Source organism: Anopheles merus, chromosome 3R, assembly GCF_017562075.2.
Source record: "Anopheles merus strain MAF chromosome 3R, AmerM5.1, whole genome shotgun sequence".
NCBI lineage: Eukaryota > Metazoa > Arthropoda > Insecta > Diptera > Culicidae > Anopheles > Anopheles merus.
In genome coordinates, this window is record NC_054084.1 from 23,606,746 (window position 1) to 23,631,873 (window position 25,128).

The window sequence follows — 25,128 nt, forward strand, 5'->3', positions numbered from 1 at the left end:
CTTTTAGACTGTAAAGGAAATGATCAAATTTAACGTTTTACGATTGTCAGGTGTACAAAGTAAGTTTTGCTTCCTGTGCATAATTTCATTTATTTTTTCTTGTTGGATAACTATATTGGAACTATATTTACCTCTAAATATTTCACGAGGACTTATCTAACGATGGCTCAATCAATTAGCTCACATCACATAGTAGCGGACTGCGTTGTTGGCGCTTTATTTGTTCTTCCTCACTCTGCTCGACGCTTGCACTCGAACTTCACCACTTTCCACGAATGCTGGGAGAGACACACACACAACAGAAAGAAGGAGGAAGAAAAAATGAACGGTGTGCAACAGAAGAAAGCATCTTCTAAAAACGCGCACATTATTTACCGACATCTTGTAGGGTCCTCTCGGGCTCGTAACTCTCCTCTCGTCGGCGTTTGATTTCAATTTCCTAGGAAAAAGGTCAGGTCGACAAAGGCCCTGGCATCACAAATAAATTATTCCCCCGCCGATACGTATACGTATACATATATGGCCCACACAGGTCCGTTCGGCGTCATTAACATACTACCAATAATTAAAAAACAAACAATATGCCACCAACAGGCACAGGAACGAAACGCTGTGCGGAGGACCTCCACAGTGGTTTACATTCTTGCAGCGAGATGAATTGGTTCCCGGACAAACCGAAGCAACTAGACAGTGGAATATTTTAATGTTTTTTATGGTGAAAAGCAAGAATGAATAAAGAAACAATATGCCTTGAACAAATACTCGGTGTACAGGGTGGGCAAATAAAAGCCGATGGCGAGCTGTCTTGTACCGCTCAGTGACAGGAAGCGGTAGAATACTAAAGGTGGTAAATAGTGGTGAGTGAGTGAACTGGACATTCTTGGGTAAACGTAATTTCTGATTTAACAAAAAAAAACTGGAACTAGCTGTTACTTGTAAGAATCGCGCTACAAGAACATAGGAGAAGTTCGGCTTGTTGAGAGTTTGAGTGTAAGGATTTTCAAAATATTGATTTCTATGAATACCTTTGATATTTAAAACAATCCAGAAAGCGGCTGTTACAAGAGAATTATCAAGGAATAAACAATTTAAAAAAAGTCCACTGCGACGATACGCACATACGACGATTTTGATCTTTACAGTTAAATGCTGTCATACAGTAGAAATGTATGTATTATTTTTTAAAATTCTTACTGCTAAACTGTAACCTAGACATTTATGCAGATTCCCCTACAAATCAAAGTTCAATATTTATGCCGTGTAAACGACTTTTGAAATAAAATTAAACATTATTGAACATTATTTTAGTTAAAATACACGATACAATATACTATTTCTACTCTTCAACTTGGGTTATAAATCATATATTGACTGATATTCGACTTACACCTTGCTTTGGGACATTTATGCGGTCCCAAATACATTCGTATCTCAGGGCTCACCTGTAATAGACAATTACATTTTTAAGTTCTTAGAAGTACTTAGGGGTTGAAAAACGGGTTAGGTCATTATAATGATAACGGCTCCTCTTCTATCGTTTAAGCCAGAAAGCTCAAAGTTCAGCCTGCCATTGGAACAATATTCATCATTGGAGTTGTGATGCAGTAACACATCCATGTGACAGTAACGCTCCATAATGGATTTTTCACCATTTTTGTACAAACAAAGAAGCATTTTTAATTTTTTTTGTTTCTGGGTAAAATGGGTTTTGATACATTGCATGAATTAAAAACTATCGATTCATACAATTTGTACGCTTTCTTTACTAAATATTTATGTTTCATCCAAAAAGCTCCATTCATTCACGAGCTAATCTGATCGAGCATGCAACGAGTCGGCGTTTGTTTACATCTGAAAATCGCAGGCTAGTTTTGCGTGTGGTTTTGTATGGAGCGTTGACATGATTTCTGCCACCAAATGTCAAACTCCATGTAAAAAAGCTGGATAGTATCGTAAAATCCACCAATGCTGATTTTCACTTTCTGGCGACTGCGACATGTAAGGGAAAACAGAAGTCTGCTGTCCATTTACATGACAGACAACGACAAAACACGAACAAAACTAGTCAAAAGTAGTAAGAAAAAGTATGTGAAGGAGAAATAATTAATCTTGAAAATGATGAATTCTATTACTTATTACTATTTAGAACATTCTGTCCACAACAACTAGTGATTTCAAAGAATTTGTCTGATTTTGATATTCCTTATTTTAGTTATATGCATCATACAAGTTTTAGTTTAATGTATAATTTCATAATCGAAGGAAACGTTCTACGTAAAAACCGATAGCAGAAAATAAGTAAGAAAAGGAAAAGGTTATAAAAAGATATGAAATTTTGATTCGTTTATTTGCCATCCTGTCATACCATTCATAAAGTAAATATCAACTTTTACACTCGTTCAGCTCGCTGGCATTTTCTATCGAATGTGCCAGAACCACTAAAAACGTGTTTAAGTTTAAGACATTCCTTGCGAATTACAATCTCTACAATCCCACGAACCGCACCGTTGACCCTCCACAACGCCCCGACACAGTTTATTACCTGCAACATGTAAAGCTATGCAACTGATCATTATTATACACGGGCGCATCGACTACTACCACCACTAACCGCCACCCTCTGCCAACCCCCCCTTCGCCGAGCCGTGCCAACCGCCATGTTACATTGCCGGTTCAATCTTAAAATAATTTTATAAAATAATTTCCGTTGAATTGTTCTTTCGCGTTGTTGGCAGTAATCGACCTGCACTAACGACACCGCTGCGTTAAAACGCTGCGCCAAGATTGCCAAGATTGCGATGCGTACGGTGCGTGTGTGTGTGTGTGTGTGTGTCGGTAACGTTTTGGGACGCTGACCCCCGCGCGCGAATATGTCAGGCATCGATGCTCCTTGACACCGGGCCGACATCGCGAAGCAAGCTTCTGTGCCCCGTCTCTGTTTTACATGATCGACACACCACCAGCAGCAGCAACAATAACAACAACAACCGCTACAACAAAAACAAAAGGTTCCGAAACTGATCACAATAATTACACCCGTTGTCTCCATTTTCATTTTGGGCAATTTTTCGGAGCGATCGTCCCCCGTCCTCCCATCCTCTTCGATCGCAAAAAAAGGGAGCGTAAATGGGTTTCAATTCACCCGATTGAAACTCCCGTCCCTGCCCTGAAGTGCGTTCGAGCGGCATCGGTTTGGCCGGTGTTGTGCCCTTTTTTCTTCGCCGTACACCCTTTCCCATCGGCCCTTTGTGGGCCCCCCCCTCCCCCCTGAGCGACGCGTGTTGCAGGACGGCCGGCGGGCGGCGCTATAGGTAAATTGCACCGTATTAAGAATGCTTGTGTGCATACCCACTCCCTTGCACCAGTACCGTACGCGCCGGAGCCGCGCCTCCTGCTTCCTGGCCTGCCTGCCTTGCCGTTTTGTTGATTCGCGTTCCGGCAGCCCTCGTTGCTGCTGCCGTTTTGGCAGCCGCAGAGGAAACGTTGCCTGGCGTGAAGAAGAGTTTGAAAGTGATGAAAGTCCAGTGGATACGGTCCCTCTGGGCTGATAGGTTCGACGAACCGCCTGCGCCGCCGGGCCCCGTTGGCAAGATTAATGGAAGCGCAGTGCGCGCTGGTGCAACCCCGGGGACCCGCGGGGCTCATATGTTTACCCGAGGCATGGTCCGGCAGAATGGGGGGGGGGATGGAGGATGAGGGGGATCTTTGCTCTTGGTGTCCCGCTTTTTTCTCTCTCTCTCTCTCTCTCTCTCTCTCTCTCTCTTTCTCTTTCTCTTTGACTTCCCCGGGTTTTTCGCTCTTTGCTCATGTTCCAAGTGTGCGCGCGTGTGTGTGTGTGCGTTTCCACCAGGTTCTCCCGGTGGTGTGGTCCCCCTTAATTTTTGCGAAGGATCCGAAGGTCCGGTCCCAGCCGATTTGCAATCATCTTCTCTCCGCTATTTCATCCCCTCGCCAACACACCCCCCCCCCCCCACCCCTCTCCAGGTGGGGACAGCGGTGCGGCGGCTGTGGTACGCGGTGCAAGCGAGAAGCAAAAACAACGACAAAACATGAAACGAGAGACGATTGCCGTTCTGATGAAATATTCATCTAAAAAAGCAAGCGACGAACCCGCCGGAGGAGCGCGCGGGGGGGGGGGGGGGGCGCGATGGAAACTTAACGAAACGGCATGCATAGAGAAAGAGAGCAAACGACAGCTCAACGATACGGGGTAGCGCATGGGAAAAGCGCCAGCGGTTTTGGAGAGTGACTAAAATGCACATTCCCCTCCCACCCCCACCCCCCCCCCTCCCCCGCTGGATAGTGTGTAAGTTTTTGAGAGGATAGCAAATATGTAAACCGAAGCGGACCGAGCAAACCCTCTATTGCGGTAACGGGTTGGGGCAGTGTACATACAGACACACACACACACACACACACATGCTTTGCCAAGACAAAGCGAGACAGGGGATAGACACACACGCGTGCACACATTGGGCCAGCAGCAGCAGCATCGACGGCTGCGGCGACGGCGACGACGAACCCTTTCCTTCGATGCCCGCGCGTTCCCGTCAGGACAGTGGAAAAACGCGAAACGCGAGTGAATGCAGACGTGCAAAATATCATCGATAACCAGTACTATTAGCGACGATTAAATGGGAATGTCTTCTCGCTCTCGAGAGACACCGCGAAAGAATTCTTCCTCGGTCGCCCGGTTTGACGGTTTCCTTCCCTACCAGGCGCGCAAGCGAGAGAACGGGAGAGAGAGAGAGAGAGCGCGAGAGAGATGTGCGGGAGGAGCAGCAGGCGAGGAAGGCCGTACGCTGACAAACTTTCAAATTGGTAGCCGCACATCAATCGATTGAATCGGTCCTGGTTTAAGACGATAGTGTGACGTTAACGTTCGCTGATTTTGTCTCCCTTTTGTGGCCCGAAACCCACCGCGCTTGTGGAGTGCTTTGCGGCGCGAAGGAAAGCATGAGAAGGAGGGGGGGGATGGCGGGTCCACCGTTTTTTTTCTTCCCCTGTCTTTTGTTGCCATTGTCTCACGGGCTCGGTGCTAAGGGCCATGACAAAGTGCATTTAGCGCAGAAGGCAATGCAATAGAAGCAGAATTAGCCGAAGAGCGCTGGCGCAACCGCGCTGCACATGATTATTTATGTTTTTTTTTTTTAAGAAACGGATCAAATTTAATATGCCTTTAGTAAGGAGTAATGGACGAAAATTTAAGAATTTAATCAAAAATGCATACAAATTTTTAAGTAACATAAATCGGATGTTAAATATCGATTTTCTGCCAAAATATTATAAATTTTAATTATTAGTTTCTTTTAATATTTGCATAAAGCATTCCACACATTGAATGATTTTTTTTTTTCAATTTACGCACACATTTTGCGTATCGCCTCTGCACTCATAGCGCGGTGAATCATCACTTCACAGCGCAATTGCATCCGCGCTAAGCGTCCTATTTGTTCCGGTAGCTAATTTCATGGCCACTACCGAAAGACGCCTTGTTCCGAACCGATATGGCCCATTATGCTTCCTTCCTAGCAGCTTCCATTCAACACCACCACCACCAGCCCAATCCGTGCTCATTGTGATCTGCCCTGAGGAAGAGTGTCGTGGCGGCCCATCATCCGGCTCTTTCTCTTCCTTCTTCCTTGGCCACCCGCCCAAATAATCATTCACATCGCAGCTACGCGAAGAACGCTTTTTCCCGCCCCCGCCCTTTCCCATAGTCTCTATTATCTTTTCCCTTCCTTTCCTCTTCCTCCTTGGCACACACACACACACACTTACGTCTCCCAGTCCGATAAGTTTCTAGTGCCAGCAGGAATAAATCACCATTTGCCCAGGAGCCCAATTTCGAATGGGAGGGGGGGGTTCGTCGCTTAAATCTTTCGTTCTACGCGGACCGCGCGCGACGGCGACGACAAACGCGGTGCAGCCGCTTAAGTGAGCCGAAATTTCTCTACATTTTATGTCTCCTCTTTCATCGGGTTCGGGCTGCCCACCGTTCGTTGGCCCTAATACCACACGGTTGGGCCTTATCATCGGTGTGCGGTGTGCTGCAGCAGCAGCAGCAGCAGCAGCAACAGCAACACAGCCACTTCGTACGAAGGCAACATCGCATCCGTCTTATGCTCGCAATGCGGCCGCGGCTCTCATGCTTTTTTTCTTCTCATCTCATCTCGGCGCTCTCGATTGGCTCGCTCTTTGTTTTTGGTCGCTCTCTCTCTCTCTCGCTGTTGAGCAAGTTTCTCATTCTACAACTTTGCTCATTCTACTCATCTTACCACTGTGCAGGAGACCTGCGATCGATACGCACGCACACAGGTGTATTGTGGGGCACAGCGTAGATCTTTCTCCCGTCTTGCGTGCGTTTCTCGTTGATCTTTCCTTTTTTGCTTTAGTGTGGCGCACAAGAAATCCCTCGAGCCCACACGCTCGGCTAGGGATTGGGAAACAAACAACGAAGAGGGAGCAACAAAAACAACAACACAAAAAACCCACACACTCTCTCAGCCTCGGCTCAGATCGGCCTGCACTTGCGAGAAGAGAGCAGCAGCAGCAGCAAAAAAAAAAAGGTTCCCGTCTCGATCGTACGTAGATTTCAAAGGTCTTCCCTCTGTATGGGTGTGCGAGCGCACACACACACACATACACACACACGGTTTCCCGTACCCAGATTACCACCGGACGCAGCAACAGCAAAATCCCCCTCTAGCCACCATCGGTCACCCTCTGGTCTGCCCTTTTGCCCTTGTTGCTTGAGTCGTGTGTGTGTGTGTGTTTTTTTTCCTTCGCCTCTACCCGATCGCAACAAAAAAACGGTGGCCCACGGACGGACGAACGAGTTCAAGAGAAAAGCGCCAGGGCAGCACGGTGCGGGAGGAAGCGAGACAGCACACACACACACACATGCGCGCGCGAGCGCACACACAGCAACTCCGAAAGACGCCCCGTGAGAGCTGTCCGGCTGCCAAGGCGCTGCGCGCTGGCGCTGCCTGGGCCTGCCCGCCGCCACTTGGGAGGAGGATGCTCACTGGGGCTTTCGGCCCAGGCCAAACTATTCACACCCCTATCTCGCCCAAGAACCGGCCGCGCTCGCTCAGTGCGGTGCGCGCTTCGCCCGAGCGTATGCTTTTATGTTTCTCCACTTTTTAGGTTCTTTAGTCTTTTAACTATATCGTTGGAGCGTTGACGCGTGTAAGATTCGTCGCGATTTCGGCGTGATTTTCTGTTTCTGCTTGTTTTCACGGGCGGAGTGAGAGGTGGTGGGAGTGAGAGGGCTTTCAGTGGGAGAGTGTGTTCGGTTTTTCCTGCCACGGGTTTTCACGGGAACTCCCGTCGGGCCGGGACTGTTTGGTGAATCGATCGATCGCGGTGCGCGTTGTTTGTGTGGAAAAATCGTGTCCTCTCCGCGCTTTCCTTTCCCCACAGCCGTGTGCGCCGTGCCGTTCGATTGTTACGGTACATTTACGGGAGGGTTTGGAAGTGTCAGTGCAGCAAAGGGAGCTTTTCATTTTTCTTGGTTTTGGCTATCGTTGTTGTTGTTGTTGCGAGAGTGGTTATGATGATGATCGTGATGAGTAACCAGTTCGGCCAGTGATATCCGGATGGGGTGGACGCTCCCTCCAGTGTCCGTTGTTTTTCCAGACAGTGAGACAAACTTTCGTTGCGAGTGTAATTGTGTCTTTTGACCCGCCCGTTGCGTCTTGATGTGATTGCGTTTTTGGTTGTTTATAGTAGCAAAATCATAACAATTGTGAGTGCGTGTTGTTGTTGTTGTTGTTGTTGCGGTTGCTGTGGATGATCATGATGTGATGCACTCAAACAGTGGGCATTGGTTTGCAGCACCATCGCTTTCTCTGTCATTCTTTCGTGAACTCAATGCAACGGGTTTTGAAGAGAAAAAGGGATGAGTGGAAAGAGTTATTTGGGGTGACATTTTATGAATTAATTCCAGCTCAAAGCCAAACAGCATCAACTGTTTGAAGGCTCTATTCCTTTACTTTTTAAACTCCAGTTGTTCGGCGACAAAAAGAAGACAATTTGCTGTTTCCATTTTTACACAAATTGAAGCGTACGATCGTACTGCAAATGAGGAAAAGCACACACACACACACAAAAGATATTGCAATAATAATCTCTTTGAGACGGCGTCTTTGAGCATAAGTTTTTGAACTTGGCCGTGTCCGTTTAAAGGCAGAAAAAAAAGGCTAATGTATGCACGGGCACGGGGCAGCCTCAGCCCTTGCGCAGTGTGGTGCAGGCAAAACCGCACCCCGCACGATCGATGCATATCGACAATGTTGAAAAGAGGAAAAAAAACACACAAAAAGGTGTACAAAGAGAAGCAAATAAAATAAGAAAACCAAAAAAAAACAAAAAGACACACCAAACGAGTACCACCGCAGCATACTTTATAAACACGGCGACGGCCAGCGACGTATTGATGTGTGGTGCAGTGTGTGTGTCTCTTTCTCCGTACTTAGTTTTGCTTGCCCTACCGTTCGCGTACACACCGCATACGCATGCGTGTGTCTCGCTCTGGCCCTTCGGTGCGCCTGTGCCATGATGTACAACACTTATGCAAAGCAGTTAATGCTTGCAAATAAATAAAAAAAAACGGCAGCACAGAGGGACGGGAAGCACCCAGTGTGTGTGTGTGTACACGGCGACAACGGCCGCGGACAACGCAGCGAACGAGGAGAAGAATTCAATAAAATTAAAGTGACCATCTGCATGGAAATAAAATTTCCTACACTCACCAACCCACCTGCAAGTATATACATACATACATACAAGTGGTATACACACACACACACACACACACACACACACACAGGAAGACAACCACATCAAGCCTGCAGTGCGACAAAACCGCAGCAACGAGCAGCAAAAAAAGCAATCGCAGCAGCAGCAGCATCAACAGCAGCATATACGACGATCGCGAATCGCACGCCCACATGCACAACCGACACAACAGGCCACCGGTACACGATGGAGCGAATGGGAGATGGGGAAGGGCTGGCGTTGGACCCTGTTGCGGAGAACCCGTCATCGAGGAGTATCGCCGTTTTCGCGAAATCTCCCGAAGAGAGCAGTGTGTGCTCGCGGTGGAAGCTGCCAACCAAGGGGTCGGTGTTTGTTGCTGATTCACATTTTAACCGTTCCATTTTTACGGCCTCTTTCGCGAAGGCTCGCACAAGACGCCGTTAACGGCAGCACCAGCAGCAGCAGCAACATGGGCCAGCCAGGGCCTGGTCCAAGCAGTTGGGCCGTATAAAGAAGAAAAATGGCGAAAGAAAAATAGTTCAATGTGACAGATGGAAAGAGAGAGAGAGCGAGAGAGATCGAGGGAGAGCGAAAGAGCAAGAGAGCAAGAGAGCCAAAGCAAGGAGAGCCAAGACGACGAACCGGGCCTGTAGATGGCCTGCAAAACCTTTTGCAAACACCATGGCGCTGCTGGGCCCGCTTGGTGCGGTGCGAAAGAAAGCGAATGAACTGCCTTCTTCCTACCCGCGGCCACCACCGCCGCCGCTCCCGGTACCCCTCACTGGTGCGCTGGTGAAAGAATGAACCTGAACGAGAAAATATGAAAGCAGCAAAAGACGACGACCACGACGACCACAACGACGACGACAGCATACAGCTACACAGTCGCGAACGCGGCCGCCGGAGTGAAGATTTCTTGCTGTTGCGAATTTAATTTATGTAAATACGCGTCGATATTTATATATAATTCAATTAGTAGTCGGCCGCGGATCGGACTGACCGTGCTGACCTGAAGTGCAACGGTTCTGCTACATTGAAGCGCTGTTTCTGTGTCGGGGCTTCAAAAACACGATTCAATTGCAGATCTGTTTTCTCTGCCGCTTGCGTACCCCTGCTTGAACACCCCGTAAAAGTGGCAGAAACGACGAATGTTGCTCGCCCGGGTTCGTCGCTTTACGTCGGCGCGTTGAAGTCCTTTGTTTATTGCGCGCGCGCAAGAGCGGATGAACCATGTGCTCGCGCACGCCCTAACAGCCTGTGGGAAATAACGCCATAACACGCCGGTTCGGTTGGGGATGCTGCGGTCGTGTCTCGTTAATTCCGTCAGATCGAAAATCAAAACCGTACCACGGCTGCCTAACCTCAATAACTCATCCCTCTCCCAAAAAAAACAAAAACAAAAAAAACGAAAAAAAAAAACAACGACAACCAAAATCGGACGAGGCATCCAGGGCGCGCGCTGCGCGATAAAACCGATTGATCAACTTCTGTCGCACACTAAAAACACATCGCTTGATTAAACAATAATAATTACCTCTAATGTTTTTATTTCCTCGCCGTTCTGTTTGTCGTCCCGGGGGTTTTCGGGCGGAAAGGAGAGGAGGGGGGGGGGGGTTTGCCTACTATTTCCTTTCTCTTTTCTTTTCTCTTCTTCTTCGCCTTTCTCTTCGCCTTCCTTCCCCGGTCGGTGGGGCCTCGGGGCTGATCGTCTGCTTTTGCTTTCCATGTACCGTTTTCGTGGACGTACTGACTTCATCAGAATTTGTTACGACTTTAAAGGAAATTAATATTCATCGCTCTCCGTCTCTGTTTCGCGCCGCTGTTTCTTTTCGGGGTTGCCTGCTGCTGCTGCTGCTGCTGTTGGCCCGTCGTTTCGTACGGGTTTGGAGCGGTTGCTCGCCGTGATCGTGCAAGGCGGAGGCAGCAGCAGCAGCAGTAGTTCGACGTCCGGTTGATCCCACCGAACAACAGAACCACCGAACCGAGGGAGAGCAAATAAAACAGGGAAAGCAATAAAATATTCCGTCTTGATTGAACTGCTTTTATCTGTGCATTTCAGCTACGATTCGTACAGCGCTTTGTTTTCTGGAAGCGGGCTGGCCTGGGATCGCTTTTAATTCATCTCCCAGCCTTTCCTTACGCGCGCGCGCACACACACACACACACACACCAAACCGACACTCGGGTACCACACAGCACCCGTCCGTTTCCACAAATTCCAGTAAATAATCTTACCAACCATTTGGTCGGAAAACTGTAACACAAAGGACACAGGAAAGCACAGCTCCTCAGCGCCGGCACCGATATGGGAGATGTTGTATTTTTATGACGCACCTGATTGAACCAAGTGCACAATGACTAGGTTTGATTTCCTTTTGGGCGCTTAAAATGGCTGCCGGTGAAGAAGGTGGTGATGAAGACGATGGCTCTGCGGGAAGGGGGCAAAAAATAACAACAACAACAATGTAATAATGCTTAAAGTAAACACCGGAAGCGACCATCCGTGTAAAGCGATTGGCCACTCCACTCTACGGGTAGGATAATTAGGGGATGGCCACTCAAGAGTGCCAAGCCGATAATGCTTCTTTTCCTTTTGCACGGGGGGGGGGGGGGGGACAAAAACACTCAGCATGCTTTTACAACAACTGCCCGAGCACGAGTGATTCTTTCTGGCCGGGGGAAAGAAGCCCCTAACAGCCATATCTTTCCCTAGAATAGCAAACGGCTTTGGCGGTGAATGATCGTTAACTCAGCAAAGGCTTTGCTCGATTATCCCATCATCCCAAGGGCAAAGGAGGATGTTTAACAGTTTCCTACAATTTACAGTGACACGAGTTATCCTTTGCTGCAAGTTATCCTATTCCAATGATAACGTTTCAACAGTGGTGAGGGTTGTGTATGAAAATAACAAGCAGAGGAAAGCAACAAACACAAAACCCGGTAACACCAAACCCCATTTTCTAGCGAGTTGTTGTGTGATGTTGAGCCCGGAAGAGGTTCATCTTCTGAATGAACACCTAACAGCAACATTCAGAAACGTGCGTGCGTACGATAGAAACCACCGGTGTACGGTTGTGTCAGTGTAACGGGGTCTTCGCTACCAGCTGCTACTGGTGTGGTAGGGGTTTATTACAAGGGACAGAAGCAGCAGCACGGCCAAGGTGTGCAGCACGCGCAACGATACACTCTTTCGTGCCTGACCCGCTGCGACGAACTCACCGCACCGCAAAAGGTTCTGCCTGTAAACAGTAAACTATTCCGCAAACCCACTGCCAAGATGATGGTCTACCCGGAAGAACCGATCTGGTCCATTCCACACATTCCGGCACTGTACGATGATGGCGATTACGGTGGTAAGACGCGATCGATGAGTCTGTCTGCTCGATCAACTAACGATCGAACGAACTATTTTGTTGAAATATCTCTTTTAAAATATCAAACTGAAGCATTCAAAGCGTTGCTAATTATTCATTCCCTTTCCTCTTCTGCTTCCAGTGAACGTCGTCGAAGCACTGCAAGAGTTCTGGCAAATGAAGGCAGCGCGCGGAGCGGACCTGAAGAATGGCGCACTAGTGATATACGAATCGATTCCGTCCACCAGCCAACCGTACGTGTGCTACGTGACCCTGCCCGGTGGAAGCTGTTTTGGGAGTTTTCAGGTACTTTGACTGCTCAAGTCAGCTTCACTTCCTTTACAACAACAAAAAAGTGCATTACTAGAATCTAGTGATGTGCTATTTGGAGCGCACTCATGACTACGATCCGACTCCGGCTATGATTAGCCCGATCCCAACACCGGCAAAATGGGAACCACTAGTCTCGCCACGAGTCAGAGTCGTCCGGAGACGTCCGGGTCGGGAGTCGTCCGGAGTCGCCCGGTGTTGGAGTTATCTGGAGTAGCCCGGAGTCGGAATAGTTCGGAGTCGCTCGAATTCGGAATTGTCTGGAGTCGTCCAGAGCCGGAGTCATTTGGAGTCATCTGGAGTCGTCCGGAGTTGTAGTCGTCCGAATCGAAGTCGTCCGGAATGGTCCGGAGATGCCCGGAGTCGTCCAGAGTCGGAGTCATTTGGAGTCATATGGAGTCCCCCGGAGTTGTCCGGAGTCGCCCTGTCTCAGAGTCGCCCGGAATTGTAGTCGTCCGGAGTTGTAGTCATCCGGAATCGTCAGGATTCACCGGGGTTGGAGTTGTCCGGAGTCGGCCGGATTCGTCCATAGTCGATCAAAGTCGATCCCGACCGCGACTTGAGTCAATTGGAGCCATTCGGTGCATTGTGCTTGTTATCATGAATTTCATTTCGTTGTCTTTGTTTTTTGGTTTTTCACTTTGCGCGTGTACTTCGTACACAGATCTTTGTTTTGAAGGAAGACACCGGCCCGGATTTCGGACGACTTCGGGTGACTCCGGACGACTCCTAACGACTCCGAACACCTTTGAACGACTCCGAACACCTCTGAACGGCTCCGAATGACTACGAACGACTCCGAACTCCGAGTAACTCCGGGCGACTCCGGACGACTCCGGACGATTCCGGATAATGCAGGGCGGACCTACCTTCCGGTGTCGGTTACGGAATCTACTCCGAATTTTTACCTTTACCTCCGAATTTTTACCCATCACTACTACAATCCTTTCTATGTTTCACTCGGTTCCCCACATTGTTACAGAACTGCCCCACGAAAGCAGAAGCACGGCGAAGCTCCGCGAAGATAGCTTTAATGAATTCCGTATTCAACGAACACCCGTCCCGGCGCATCAGCGATGATTTCATCGAGAAGGCGGTCACCGAGGCGCGTGCCTCGTTCAAGGGCGATCAGAACCAGGAGGACGACGGGCCCGACACCGGCATCGGAGCGTTCAGGTAAGGCCATTGCAAGAGCGATCGTTCAGCGGATGTTTACAAAGGAAACGTTTTATTCTTCCCCCTCCCCCCCCCCCCTCCCCCTACCGCGCTATGCAGATTCATGCTGGAAACCAACAAAGGCCGCACCATGCTCGAGTTCCAGGAGCTGATGACCGTGTTCCAGCTGCTGCACTGGAACGGTTCGCTGAAGGCGATGCGCGAACGGCAGTGCTCGCGGCAGGAGGTGGTCGCCCACTACTCGAACCGATCGCTGGACGACGAGATGCGCCAGCAGATGGCGCTCGACTGGATCGAGCGGGAGCACGAAAACCCCGGCCTGCTCAGCCGGGAGCTGGCTATAGCCGAGAGAGAACTAGAGACTGCCCGTCTGGCGGGCCGGGAGCTGCGGTTCCCCAAGGAGAAGAAGGACATCCTGCAGATGGCGCACAACCAGCTGACCGGGGGCAGCAACATCAACAGCTGAACCAGTCGCCTGCTGCCATTTTTGTTTCTTCTCCCCCTCCGATCCCGCTTTCACCCCACTTCAACATCCCGCGGTGGCCGCGGACGCATCTAACGCAAGCAAGCTAATTTTAACTTACATATTATTATTATTTTTTGTTAGGCATTGTTTTTTTTTATATGAATCCGATTAACGGCAACACATTGCACACATACATGGCCGATGACGACGCCGACAGTAGTGGGTAGTTGACAGGCACGGCGTTACGGAAATGGAAAAGCATGTAGTAGATCTCTGCTACCTGAACGATTTTGTTTTAGCTGCTTTCGATTACATTCGATTTTATAGCAAACGCTGTGTGCTAAGCACGACTCCACTATCATCATCACATCGATCATCAGATTGTTAGGCGTTAAAATATCGATCGATGTCGTATGGCAAGTAACAAAAGTAAAACAAACAGAGAAAAAAAAACGTATTGCTAGATGCAACGGTTCACCTACAATGCTTGGCTACATTCAAGAGCTATCTTGCGCGAGAAAGCAACGTTTACATTACTACCCAAGTAAACTTAGTTTCTTCCCTCCTCTTTTCGGGATCTAGAGATTTATTCTTCGAACAGAAATCACTTTCTCCCACGATCGTTTATTAGCAATCGACGAAGCTTCCAAATACGGTTTCGGCTATTCAAACTGACGAACATTTCAACTAACGATTGCATTATTCTCTGACCACTTGTACATAAAAAGCGAGGTAGAAAGAGAGAGGAGAGAGAGAGAGAGAGAGAGAGAGAGAAAGAGAAGAGCACTATCATATAGAGTCAGTACGAACAACTAAACCGCGTATCGAAAAATGCGTTCACTGTGGTCTGTGGTAAGGGTAACGAACGTGCGCAAGAGCAAGAACAAAGCATCGAACGTTCAAACGTTTTTTTAACTTTACGTTCAAACATTCTTAACCCACTCTTAACGTCTCCCCCTAAGGGCTGTTGAAAATGCTACAGTTTTTCAGTAAAATGGTTTAATTTTATTGTTCTTTTCACCTTCCGCATGCTCACCACCACTCTCCCTCCACCCTTTAAAGCATTGTGTTGATTGCGTTTAATTCAGATGCCTGTTGACAGAGTAATAAAACAGCAACAAAAAATGTGATTTTTAATTTCGACAAGATTAGGTAATATGCAAAAGCAAAACAAAAAAAAAGCAAAATTTATTATTATTTTTTCGTCGTGAACGCTATTTATTTAAAAAGAATGATAGAGAGAGAGAGAGAGAGAGAGAGAGAGAGAGAGAGAGAAAGAGAGAATAAAAACAAGGAGGCAACAAAAAAAGCTTAACAAAAAAAGAAGAAGTAGAAGAAGTAGAAAGGCAAAAAACGGTGTTTTATTTACAATCGACAATCGTTGACTAGGCTAGGTAATGGAAATTTTATTATTATTTTTTTGCAACACGTGAAGCAACAACGCGAACTGCAACAAAACAAAAACTTTCGGCCAAATTTTAATCTTAATTGAAATTTATAACAAACAAAAAACAAAAGTTACGTGTTATAAAGAAAATACAAAATGAAACATGTAGAGGAAATGAGAAAGAGAGAAAGAGAGAAAGAAGGAGATAAAAGGAAGAAAAGTATGTGCGAGAAAGAGAAAAGAGAGAGAGAGAGAAAAGTATAAATTAAAGAAAAATTCTAATAAACAAATCTAAACGAAGAAATTGTGATTCTTATGTTTAACTAAATTTACGATAATGTACGATTACGAAAAGCGGCAACAAATCATACAACAGAAAAAAGAAGGGAAAAAAAGAAATCAAAACAAAAAAAAGCAACAAAACAAGCACAACAACGATTTTAAGTCGATTACCAGCCACAAACCGTCGTTTGTTTCTAGTTTTACGATTTGCTTCGTAGCAAAATTAACTCAAAACCACAACCCCAGTGGAAAAACAATCATTTCTGTCCCGTAATCCATAACTAATGCTTGCAGCCTTAATAGAATATTTTGTTTTTAGTAATTATGAAGTATCATCATTTTGTTTTCACCTATCCACCCCCGGGGGATTGCCAGGATCAGATCAGTAGGACACGAAATAGGAGAGAGAGAGAGAGGAGTGTTTTTTTTCTTTTCTTTTTAAATCAAATCACGCTAGCGCGCGCTGCTAATGACACAACGAATAACAACAACACACGTCTCCGTTACGTATTTTGTAATGAAAAGCAAATAATACGCATTGTACAACACAGCACCGAGCGAGCGAATTGTGGCGCGTGATACAAATAAATGAATTTTAACAATATACATACATACATTACACACTTTTCATTTCAATCTTCAAGATTGACGCAGATTTCGGCACTGATTGGTCATCGTTTTGCACACCCCGATTAGGGTAAGGGCGGTCGTAATGGTGGTGAACGCGATCAGCATCTGCTTGTGCTGCACCGATAGCATCCGCGGTGAGTACTCGAGCGCGAGCGATGTCATACCTGCTCGGGGGGGGGGGGGGGGTGAAAACGGGATTATTGCAAAAAGGGTTGTTGTTGTTGTTGTTGCTGTGGCGCGTTCAGTCAATCGAAACGTGCGCGCGATCCACACACTTCCACACTCACCGATAACGAAGGCGACAATGCCGGTCAGGTAGTGGCACATCTTCACGTACACTGGCTTGATGAGGTGCTTAATCTTGACGGTGTACATCGCTGCGATGCCGTTCAGTATGGACAGTGCGATAAAGATGAGTGAAACCAAACCTAAAAAAACAAACGTAATGCCAGTGACATCGTGGACAGTAGGAGGAGTATTAAAATGCATTTCCATTTACCCGTTATGGCATGATCCGACCGGAAGTGGCTCCGTCCGGCATCCTCCTTCAGATAGATCTCAATAACGATCCCGACAAGGATTGCAACACAGCCGATCGCCTGCAAAGCCCAGTGCAGGTGGCGCTTGGTTGCAATCGAGTACCGATTCGTCCACGAGTTGGCCGGGTAGAGCGTAAGCAGTGACTGTGCCATGAAAAATTGGTACTGCGGTAAAAGAAATCGGGGAAAAGCTTGTAAGTAACGTTCCTGATGTTTACTACCCCCGTTTTAATCATATACTTACACCGACAGAGCAGAGGAAAATGTGCCAGGTAAACAGCTTGCCAAAGCCTCTCGTGTACGAGTAGTAGGACAGATAAAACGTCACATATCCAATCAGCATGTGGTTGATGGTGTTAAAGCATGTCTCCAGATGGTAGACGATCTTTTCCCTGCGCTCTGCCCGCGCATCGATCGGTTCCATGTTGTGTTGTTGTTGCGCCGACGGATTGTGGTCCGCACTCGTGGTCCCGCACAAAACGGCAATAGGCAAACTGACCCCTTCGACTAAGCCGGCTTGCGGGTTTTATAACCGAATAAAAGGCGAGCAGCTTCATTCTGTATCGCTCGATCAGCTAAGATACGTGGCTGTTGATGGCTGTGTGCTTATCAAACCGCCCGGCCCTTGCATTTTGCTGCATCGAACGGTTTGATCTTGTCACGAAACTGAAGGAAACCCCCCCCCCCCCACTGCTTCGATTGGTTGCATCTTTGAAATTGAAACAAAAAACCGATTAAACACACTTTCTAGAAATAGCTAGTACAATGTTGGTAATGCGAAACACACCGACAAGACAATCTTTAATTGCAGTACCACTGCTTTTGCGTTGGTATGGAAGGGTCTTGGAAGCTTCATTCCGTTCGTGCTGATGGCCAACTGTCTTAACAATCATTCACACCAACCGGTTAAAGAAATTAATTACAGCCCAGGCCAAACAAAACAAATCGCACAAACACAAACACACACACACCAACCAATCCATCGCAATCAAAGCTTGTGGGAAAAGGCTGCTTCGGATGGCTCCTTCGTTTTTGCATTTGATTGCAATAAAATTCAATCAGCTCACTAAACCCCCAATTCGTAAGCGGTACACCCTGTAAGCGGTGTGGTGTAAGGCTCTGGAGCCTAGGTACAGCGCAGGCAACGAACCTCGCCATAAAAAAGCGGTCCATTTTGACCGCGGCCTGCCTGTGCTTCCGAACTGCCCTTAACACATTGTGCTTTAAAAAAAAAACAAACAAAAGAACACGAGAAGAATATAGAAAAGAAACTGACATACTACATCAACCATTCGAGCTCAGAGTACGATCGGCCCACCAATAAAAAAAAATCCCCAAAAGCGCCGACATTTGTCATTTCTGCGCTTCTACATACGTTCAACCCCGAGAACGATTCCGTACACACAAAAGCATTCAAATAGTTTATTTAATTATCGTACAGCTGCAAATGATTCTGTTTCTTTTATTTTTATTTTTATTTTTTTTTTTGAGGAATTGCAGACTGCATTTTGATGTGCATCGTATCAAAACGAACGGAGACAATCAGAACGGGGACGGGACGGTTGCAACAAAACGGCCCTTTCGATGATCGATGAAGATGGTTTGACGTTAAAAGTTACTCAATAATTTAGTAGAAAGAAAAATACTTTTTAATTCTATAAAAAAAGAAAAACAAATAATAATTTTAGCAAAATTTGTGGGCAAAACAAACAATACAAAATCAACAGTCGTTTTTTCGGTAATCAATTTACACTGGCAGCACCAACTTCACTCCACAAAACGCATATCCGTTCCTCCCCCCCTCCGGGGTGGTAACCGTTTTGTGCCGCATCATCATCATCATCATCATCATCATGCAACAACAAACTCATCGCCACTTTAGGTTCCCGATTTTTCGGTAGGCCCCCGTTTACCTTTGGCCCATACCTGGCCCGGGTGCCGCTTGTCGCTTTCCACTCATTCTCTCTATCGTTCTCTAGGCAACGGCACCGCTCACTGCTGCTGCTGGCCTGGAACGCATTGCGGTTGCGGTGGCGACGATGCCCGGCATTACGATGCACATCTTCCTGTACCGAACAACAATCATCATCCTTTCATCGCCAAACGCATCCGCATCGTAGTTGCGATGGAAGCCAAACGGGAAGCGGACACACTCACACACACACGCGCGGTGAGGTACGAAGGAATTTCCTTTTCCCTTACTGGTCAGCAAGCGTTTGATGCACAGCCAGCAGCGCAGAGCAACGACAACCAACAACAGCAACAAAAAGTCTTGCTCGTAATTTAAAATTTTAATTTTTATTCCTTACATTTTCGCGTTCGTTTGCTGTTTGCGAAACAACGCACACCCCGTGTTGTGTGTGTGTCATTTTCCCCGTCCCCGTTTTGTACACATGGACACAGGTTGTCCACAAAACACGTTGTAAGTGATGCCCCCTGCCTACTTGGTTGATGCACGGCGGGGGGTTGGGGTGCATTATTTTGTTTTATTTTGTTCTTTTTTTTTGAATGGGGAGCTATCGCAGTAACCCCCTGATATTGATTTTAATGAAGAAATATATTTAATGTGCGCTGTGCATACGAAGTACAGATAATGCAATTTTTACACTTTTTTTTAAATTATGCTTAACATTTTTAGGACTTCGGCGCTATTTTCAAATACATCATGTAACGTTGGATTTCGCTCTCAGGACAATTGCCTCCGGTATATTAGTTATTCTGCAAATAGATTACAAACAATCGTCAAAATTAATCAAGCGACCAACTTTCCGAAATGCTCTTTGGGTGATATTATTAAATAAAACTAATTTAACATAACTATTGCCATAGCTTACCTTAAACGAGCTTAAAACGGCGTAGCCAGCTGCCGTGTCCCGAGACCTATCCGCTTCAAACACCCAACCGGTCCATCTTCCACGATTGAAACCTTCCCCCGTCGAACCACCTGCAGCGTGTGTGTGTATCTAAAATAAATAAATGTATCACGGTTAATTACAAAAGAGGTCGTGTCCCCAAAACTTCCGCGCACCACACACACCCGCCCGCCGCCCATTCCCAATCCACTCTCGGCCACACCGCGCGCATACCGATCAACCCGATCGCAATTGGCTTGCCAAAAAAAAGGGGCCAATTTCGTCAACAAGTTTCCAGCGCAAACTGTCGCTGCACGCCCGACCACATCCTTATACAGCCACTGGCCCCGGGACAAGTGTAACACAGGGCTGGCAGGGGTGCATGGGGTACTACTACCGGGCCTGGTCGTACGTCGTACAATTTGTGAACTCCGATGCGCACGCCACTTCTGCACACCCTTGCGTGTTTTGCGGACCCCACCCCGCACCGGACCCCCAAAACAACGTGACCAAAAGTGTATTCGAGATGCAGCCATTTGCCGGGGGGACCCGCCAGGAACGGAAGGAAACGAAACGAAAAAAAAAGATGCACACTCGCAAAAGCCGCAACTAAAAACTGCCCCCGAAACTGGGTGCAAGGGATGGGATCTTCACTTTGAGAGAAGGCAAAGTGAGCGGGACACAGAACGTTCGCGTTTGTGCTGCTTGAAAAACTACGGAGCTTCCGAAAAGTGGGAAGCACGAACACTTCGGGAGGCCAGTGTGCAAACGGTGTAGTGGGAAGGAGGTGGGGCCGAGCTGGAACGCTGCCCTTTTGGCTTTGGGAATTTTCGTTGAATGATCTGTGGGAAAAGCCATCATTATTATTGGATGAAAAGCTCATTAACACATTTTAAGTTTTTTTCCCCCTGCTCGCTCCACTTTGGTCCGCTTTTTGGCTCGCTGGCCGCATGAAAACGGATCGAGAGGAAGAGAGACAGAGAGGGAGAGAAAGATAGAGGGGGGGGGGAGAAATAATGGAGACACGTGGTAGTTCTTTGCGTAGCTTACGCACACGAAGGAAACGCGCACGTCGCAGGTAGCTTGATGCAATATTTTGTGTGCAAACTGCAGGGTTTGTTTGTTGCCACTCTTGCTGGCAACCGAAAACACCCTTGCAATGGTGGGAGCGGGGAGATGAACGTTTTAGGAAAAATGCTTTATATTCCCTCCAAACCCCTCCCCCCCCCCACCACCCTCCTTCCGGCCAGGGAGCTGAGGACGACGAAGGAATTGAGCAATCCTGTCACGCACGACGCTGCGGCAAACCGAGTTCAGTCACCTTTTGTAACAGTAAAACGCGGACACCAATACGGCGGATGATGAGGCCCCCCTCCGCGAATTTGATGGATGGAAAAACTTTTGGAACCTTTCTCTTTATGAATATTCATGCCAACAAACGGAACAGGGGCTTTCATTTCGCAACACGGAAGAAACTAGTTTTTCTACATTAGCTCACCCACCCACTGGGGTGCAGGGGGTGGGGGGGGAAGGGGGTAAGGTTCGGGTGGGGCAGTGTATAGGGAGGCCCAGGAGCTTCATCAGACTATTTCCGTTGCATTCCGCTTTAATTGCATGGCAGGAATGAACAGCCAACGAAACATTTCTGGCACTTTTTCGCTGCTGGTCACGCCAAGCATTTGACGATCCGTTTTTCCACATTTCAGGGAGGAGCCAGAAAGATAAGAATATTAAGTTCAGTTGAAATTATTAAAGTATTACGTTACTTTTTTCCACAGCTGTATGCTGCTGAATGTTTTTTTTTCCTTTGTTTAGTATCCCTTTCGGTTTTTGTTTGAAGCATAGAGAAATAAAGAATATGAGAAAGAATGGTTTTAAGCGCACTTTAATGCAGCTCTTCCATATTACATTAGAATCGGTATATTTTTGTCAATAACTTCGATTTCTTTCTTTATCTTGATGTCAGATTGTTACGTAAATTGGTAAACATAATAATTAAGTTAAGTCCGAACATACACGAAACCTGTTGAATAACTTATGTATGAGACATGTCGGAAAAGTCATCATTGGGGTTCTTTCCGTTTTAAGTTCGTAGGCTGAAATTTCATCCTGTCAGCTGTTTGCATTGTATAGCAGTTTTTTAAGTGGGTTATAATGTACAGGTGGGCTTATCCGAAGGTGTATGAATTTAGATGGCTGATTTTTATGGCTTCTATTTCTGAAGAAATATTTCAAGAGCGTTTAGAGTATTCGTCAAGCCTCCAGAAAGGATGTTTGAAAAAAAAATTTATTAATCCTGTCAAAAAGTGATATTAAAATTTAGTGATTAAAAACATGCTATGAGACCACCTAGACTACACACACTTTTATTCTGGATTCCATCACCAGATCTCTTTAATACACCTTGGGAAAAATGTAAACACCACCATGTTTTGCCATTTTTCGAGCAGGTACTCGAATCTAATTCTAGCTTTGAGGCTAGAATAATCTAGACTGAAAATTGCAGGCTAGTTTTGTCTGTGGTTTTGTATGGAGTGTTTACATGATTTCAGCCTCCAACTGTCAAACTCCATACATAAAACTGAATAGAATCGTGAAGGGCCCCAAAGGCTGATCAGCGTTAATTTCCAGCGATCGCGGCAACTACATCGATTGTGCAACGAAATGCAACGCGCCGTCTTAGTATTTAGTGTTAGGGAAAAGAACAATGCAAATTACAGTCAGAATCAAAGTGTATTTAGACCAGATGGTCTCGTACACTTTGACAACTTATTCAAATTTACCATACAAATTAGCAACTTATTTCGCAAATAAAAATTCACATTCTGACAGAATGGATGAAATAAAACTCAATAGAAACGGTTCGCCTCTGTTGCCTAGTACACATTGGTCTCCTCATTAAGGTGTTATTTTAACACAAAAATGGATTTTATTCCGTTCAGATTTGATTTCGCTTACAAAAAGAAATAAGATGTTGTGTTTTTGTAGTTTTTTCAGTGAAAAGAACGAAGATTCCAAGATTGTTTGTATATTCTGCAAGTCGCCAGAAAGCTTGTTGGAGGAAAAGTTTTCACCCATTCGGTCAAAAAATGACGTTCAAATTTTGTCATAAAAAAAAGCCTTTGAAACCACCTGGTTCTCATACACTTTGTACAGGACCAAAGGTACAAACATTATCCAAGTTATCCGTTCCTAACAACAACTCACTCGCCAACATCGTCTCACTATAGAGTGAAAAAGTAACGCTCTATAGTGAGACCTATTGCGACGATTCAAAAAAAAAGTATGCCGCTAGTCTAAACTTAATTGAAAAACCCTGTATCAAATATGTGCATTCCTTACCCTTACTCGGCATCAGCAGATTCGTTCAAAATGGGCGCCTCCGAATGCAATCTCTTGCCTTCTCTCCGCAGCGGCGCTCTCCTATTCTGCTGTGGGTCGCAGCGTAGAAGAGGCAATTGGAGGCCCCATCACATTTGTTTATGAGCGTTCTATCTACAAAAAAAGAAAAAAAAGGAAATAATAAGTTGTTTGCGTTTTTACAGAAATTAAACTGTTTTACCTTCATACCACACCATTCGCTCTCAGCGACTTATCAACTATTTTCCGCAGAAAGCTGAATGGCCTGTACCGGTGCCACTTAGGAGGCGTAGGGGGATCTGAAATTATAATCAATAAATATAAGCACGATTTAATGTGTTTTATTACATACATTTGCCGCGCGTCTAGAAAACCTTACTCTTACTTACATCCAGTTTCTTCTATCGCTGCCAGCTCACGTACCCTTATCGCTCGGTACTTGTACCGGAGCTGGTGCCAAATATTCTGGCATCTGGCCACGGTGGTCGCCAGATGCCTGGCTAATTCCCCCCATGCTCCGGCAGTCTGTATTCTATTATTATAGAAGTTATGATTGGTCTGCCAGAGCATAGGGTGCCCCGATACAAGTTGGATCAAATCCTGTTTATCCTTTTTAGACGAAAGCTTGCTAAAAAGAAAAACCATTAATTTGTTTTGTATATACACAGCAAATTTTCTCATCTTGCTTCAGTAAAGTTTTTCACTAAAACGGTTAAGTAAAAGAATATTATACTGATTTTCAGCATAAATGACATGTTTGTACTGATTTTCGGAAAAAAACAATTTACTCAATGCATTTCAGTAATACATATTTTTCTGAAAATCAGTATAATCAATGTCAAATTTGTCGTTTCACTGAATATCAGTAAAGCAAAAGACAGAAAATGCATCAATGCATTCGGTCAAATCGACCTGTCAGTCAGAACATCAATACAAAACAACGCGGTGTGTTCGTGCTCGTGATGTGCAAAAAGTTTATTTGGTAGGCACTTACAGTCACCCCGATAAAAATTCAAATGATATTTCGGCGTGCGAGGTTCATTTAAAAGAATTGGTGGAATGAAGGATAATGTACGGGCAGTCCCCGAGATACACGGTACCTCTTATACGCGGATTCGAAGATACGCGGTTTTCTAAATTTGACAATTCTTTGAGCAAATTGTACTGATTTGACACATCAATTGTAAGTTGCCAAATAATTTCCGTTTTGATCGAATGTTAAAAACTATTCCAACAGCTTTGAAACTGTTATATTCAGTCAGAATCATATCAAATAATTCATAAAGTGACTAAAACCACCCCCTACTTGCAAAATTACACGAAAATTAGTGATATTTTAGCTGTAAATCACGAGATTCGACTTACGCGGAAATTCGAGATACGCGATATTTTGCGGCCGTTTTCAGTCCCCATTAACAGTGTATCTCGGGGACCGCCTGTATTTAGAAGGTTGATTTTTATCGCTTTTGCTCAAGGTGTATGGATATTAGGAGGTGAAGTGCTTCAGAGCTAATTGACATTTCACGACTTGACATAACAATACTGGGGGCTCCGGTTTTAAAATCGTGAAGGGCTGGAGGGGGGTATTGAAAATTGCACGCGATTTGACATAACAATACTCAATGATGGCGCCCGGAACACCAGCTAATAATTCACCTTCTTAATAAACACACCTTGCTTTTGCTGGGTGGCATTTTGGGAGACATTTGTCACTCTCTGCATACAAATTTCATTACCCCGCACCAGCCCTCCCCGATTTTTATTTCGGAGCCCCCGGAACAGTTATGTCAAGTCGAGAAATGTCATTTTGCTCTGAACAACTTCACCTTGTCATTTTAAAACACCTTGGTATGGAATAATGGTTCACCACTGTCAGGCGTGATGCTACCTGGCATGAGTATATCAAGTGACAGGAGGTAGGGTATAAAATAAGTTGCTAGGTTGAATAAACTCTCTCTCTGCGTTCTGAATTCTCCCTCCAAGTGTGCTG

The 25,128-nt window shown here is 46.0% G+C and overlaps 2 protein-coding genes and 1 long non-coding RNA gene across 8 annotated transcripts; 1 reads left to right on the plus strand and 2 right to left on the minus strand.

Moving 5' to 3' along the window:
• Positions 1-7,087: 7,087 nt before the first annotated feature.
• On the plus strand, positions 7,088-14,518 carry LOC121595430 (protein limb expression 1 homolog). 3 transcript variants are annotated; one of them, XM_041919423.1, is made up of 5 exons: positions 7,088-7,191; positions 11,590-12,116; positions 12,259-12,422; positions 13,429-13,622; positions 13,722-14,518. In XM_041919423.1, the coding sequence occupies exons 2-5, from the start codon at positions 12,041-12,043 to the stop codon at positions 14,086-14,088; spliced, it is 801 nt and encodes a 266-aa protein (XP_041775357.1). In that variant the 5' UTR covers positions 7,088-7,191; positions 11,590-12,040; the 3' UTR covers positions 14,089-14,518. The 3 variants fall into 3 exon arrangements, with proteins under 3 accessions (XP_041775357.1, XP_041775355.1, XP_041775356.1); XM_041919421.1 differs by having other exon boundaries at positions 7,117-7,455; XM_041919422.1 differs by having other exon boundaries at positions 7,117-7,256.
• A 930-nt stretch (positions 14,519-15,448) lies between these two features.
• LOC121595433 lies at positions 15,449-17,587 on the minus strand. 3 transcript variants are annotated; one of them, XM_041919427.1, is made up of 5 exons: positions 17,171-17,587; positions 16,887-17,091; positions 16,675-16,815; positions 16,369-16,551; positions 15,449-15,571 (listed from the first exon to the last, which is right to left on the minus strand). In XM_041919427.1, the coding sequence occupies exons 1-4, from the start codon at positions 17,348-17,350 to the stop codon at positions 16,397-16,399; spliced, it is 681 nt and encodes a 226-aa protein (XP_041775361.1). In that variant the 5' UTR covers positions 17,351-17,587; the 3' UTR covers positions 15,449-15,571; positions 16,369-16,396. The 3 variants fall into 3 exon arrangements, with proteins under 3 accessions (XP_041775361.1, XP_041775362.1, XP_041775360.1); XM_041919428.1 differs by having other exon boundaries at positions 15,556-15,571; positions 16,373-16,551; XM_041919426.1 differs by lacking the exon at positions 15,449-15,571 and having other exon boundaries at positions 16,007-16,551.
• Positions 17,588-19,235: 1,648 nt separating this feature from the next.
• On the minus strand, positions 19,236-23,988 carry LOC121595442. 2 transcript variants are annotated; one of them, XR_006005164.1, is made up of 6 exons: positions 23,927-23,987; positions 23,528-23,766; positions 23,341-23,437; positions 23,121-23,273; positions 19,761-19,889; positions 19,236-19,644 (listed from the first exon to the last, which is right to left on the minus strand). It is a non-coding gene; the product is annotated as an uncharacterized LOC121595442 (long non-coding RNA). The 2 variants fall into 2 exon arrangements; XR_006005163.1 differs by having other exon boundaries at positions 23,528-23,988.
• Positions 23,989-25,128: the final 1,140 nt, after the last annotated feature.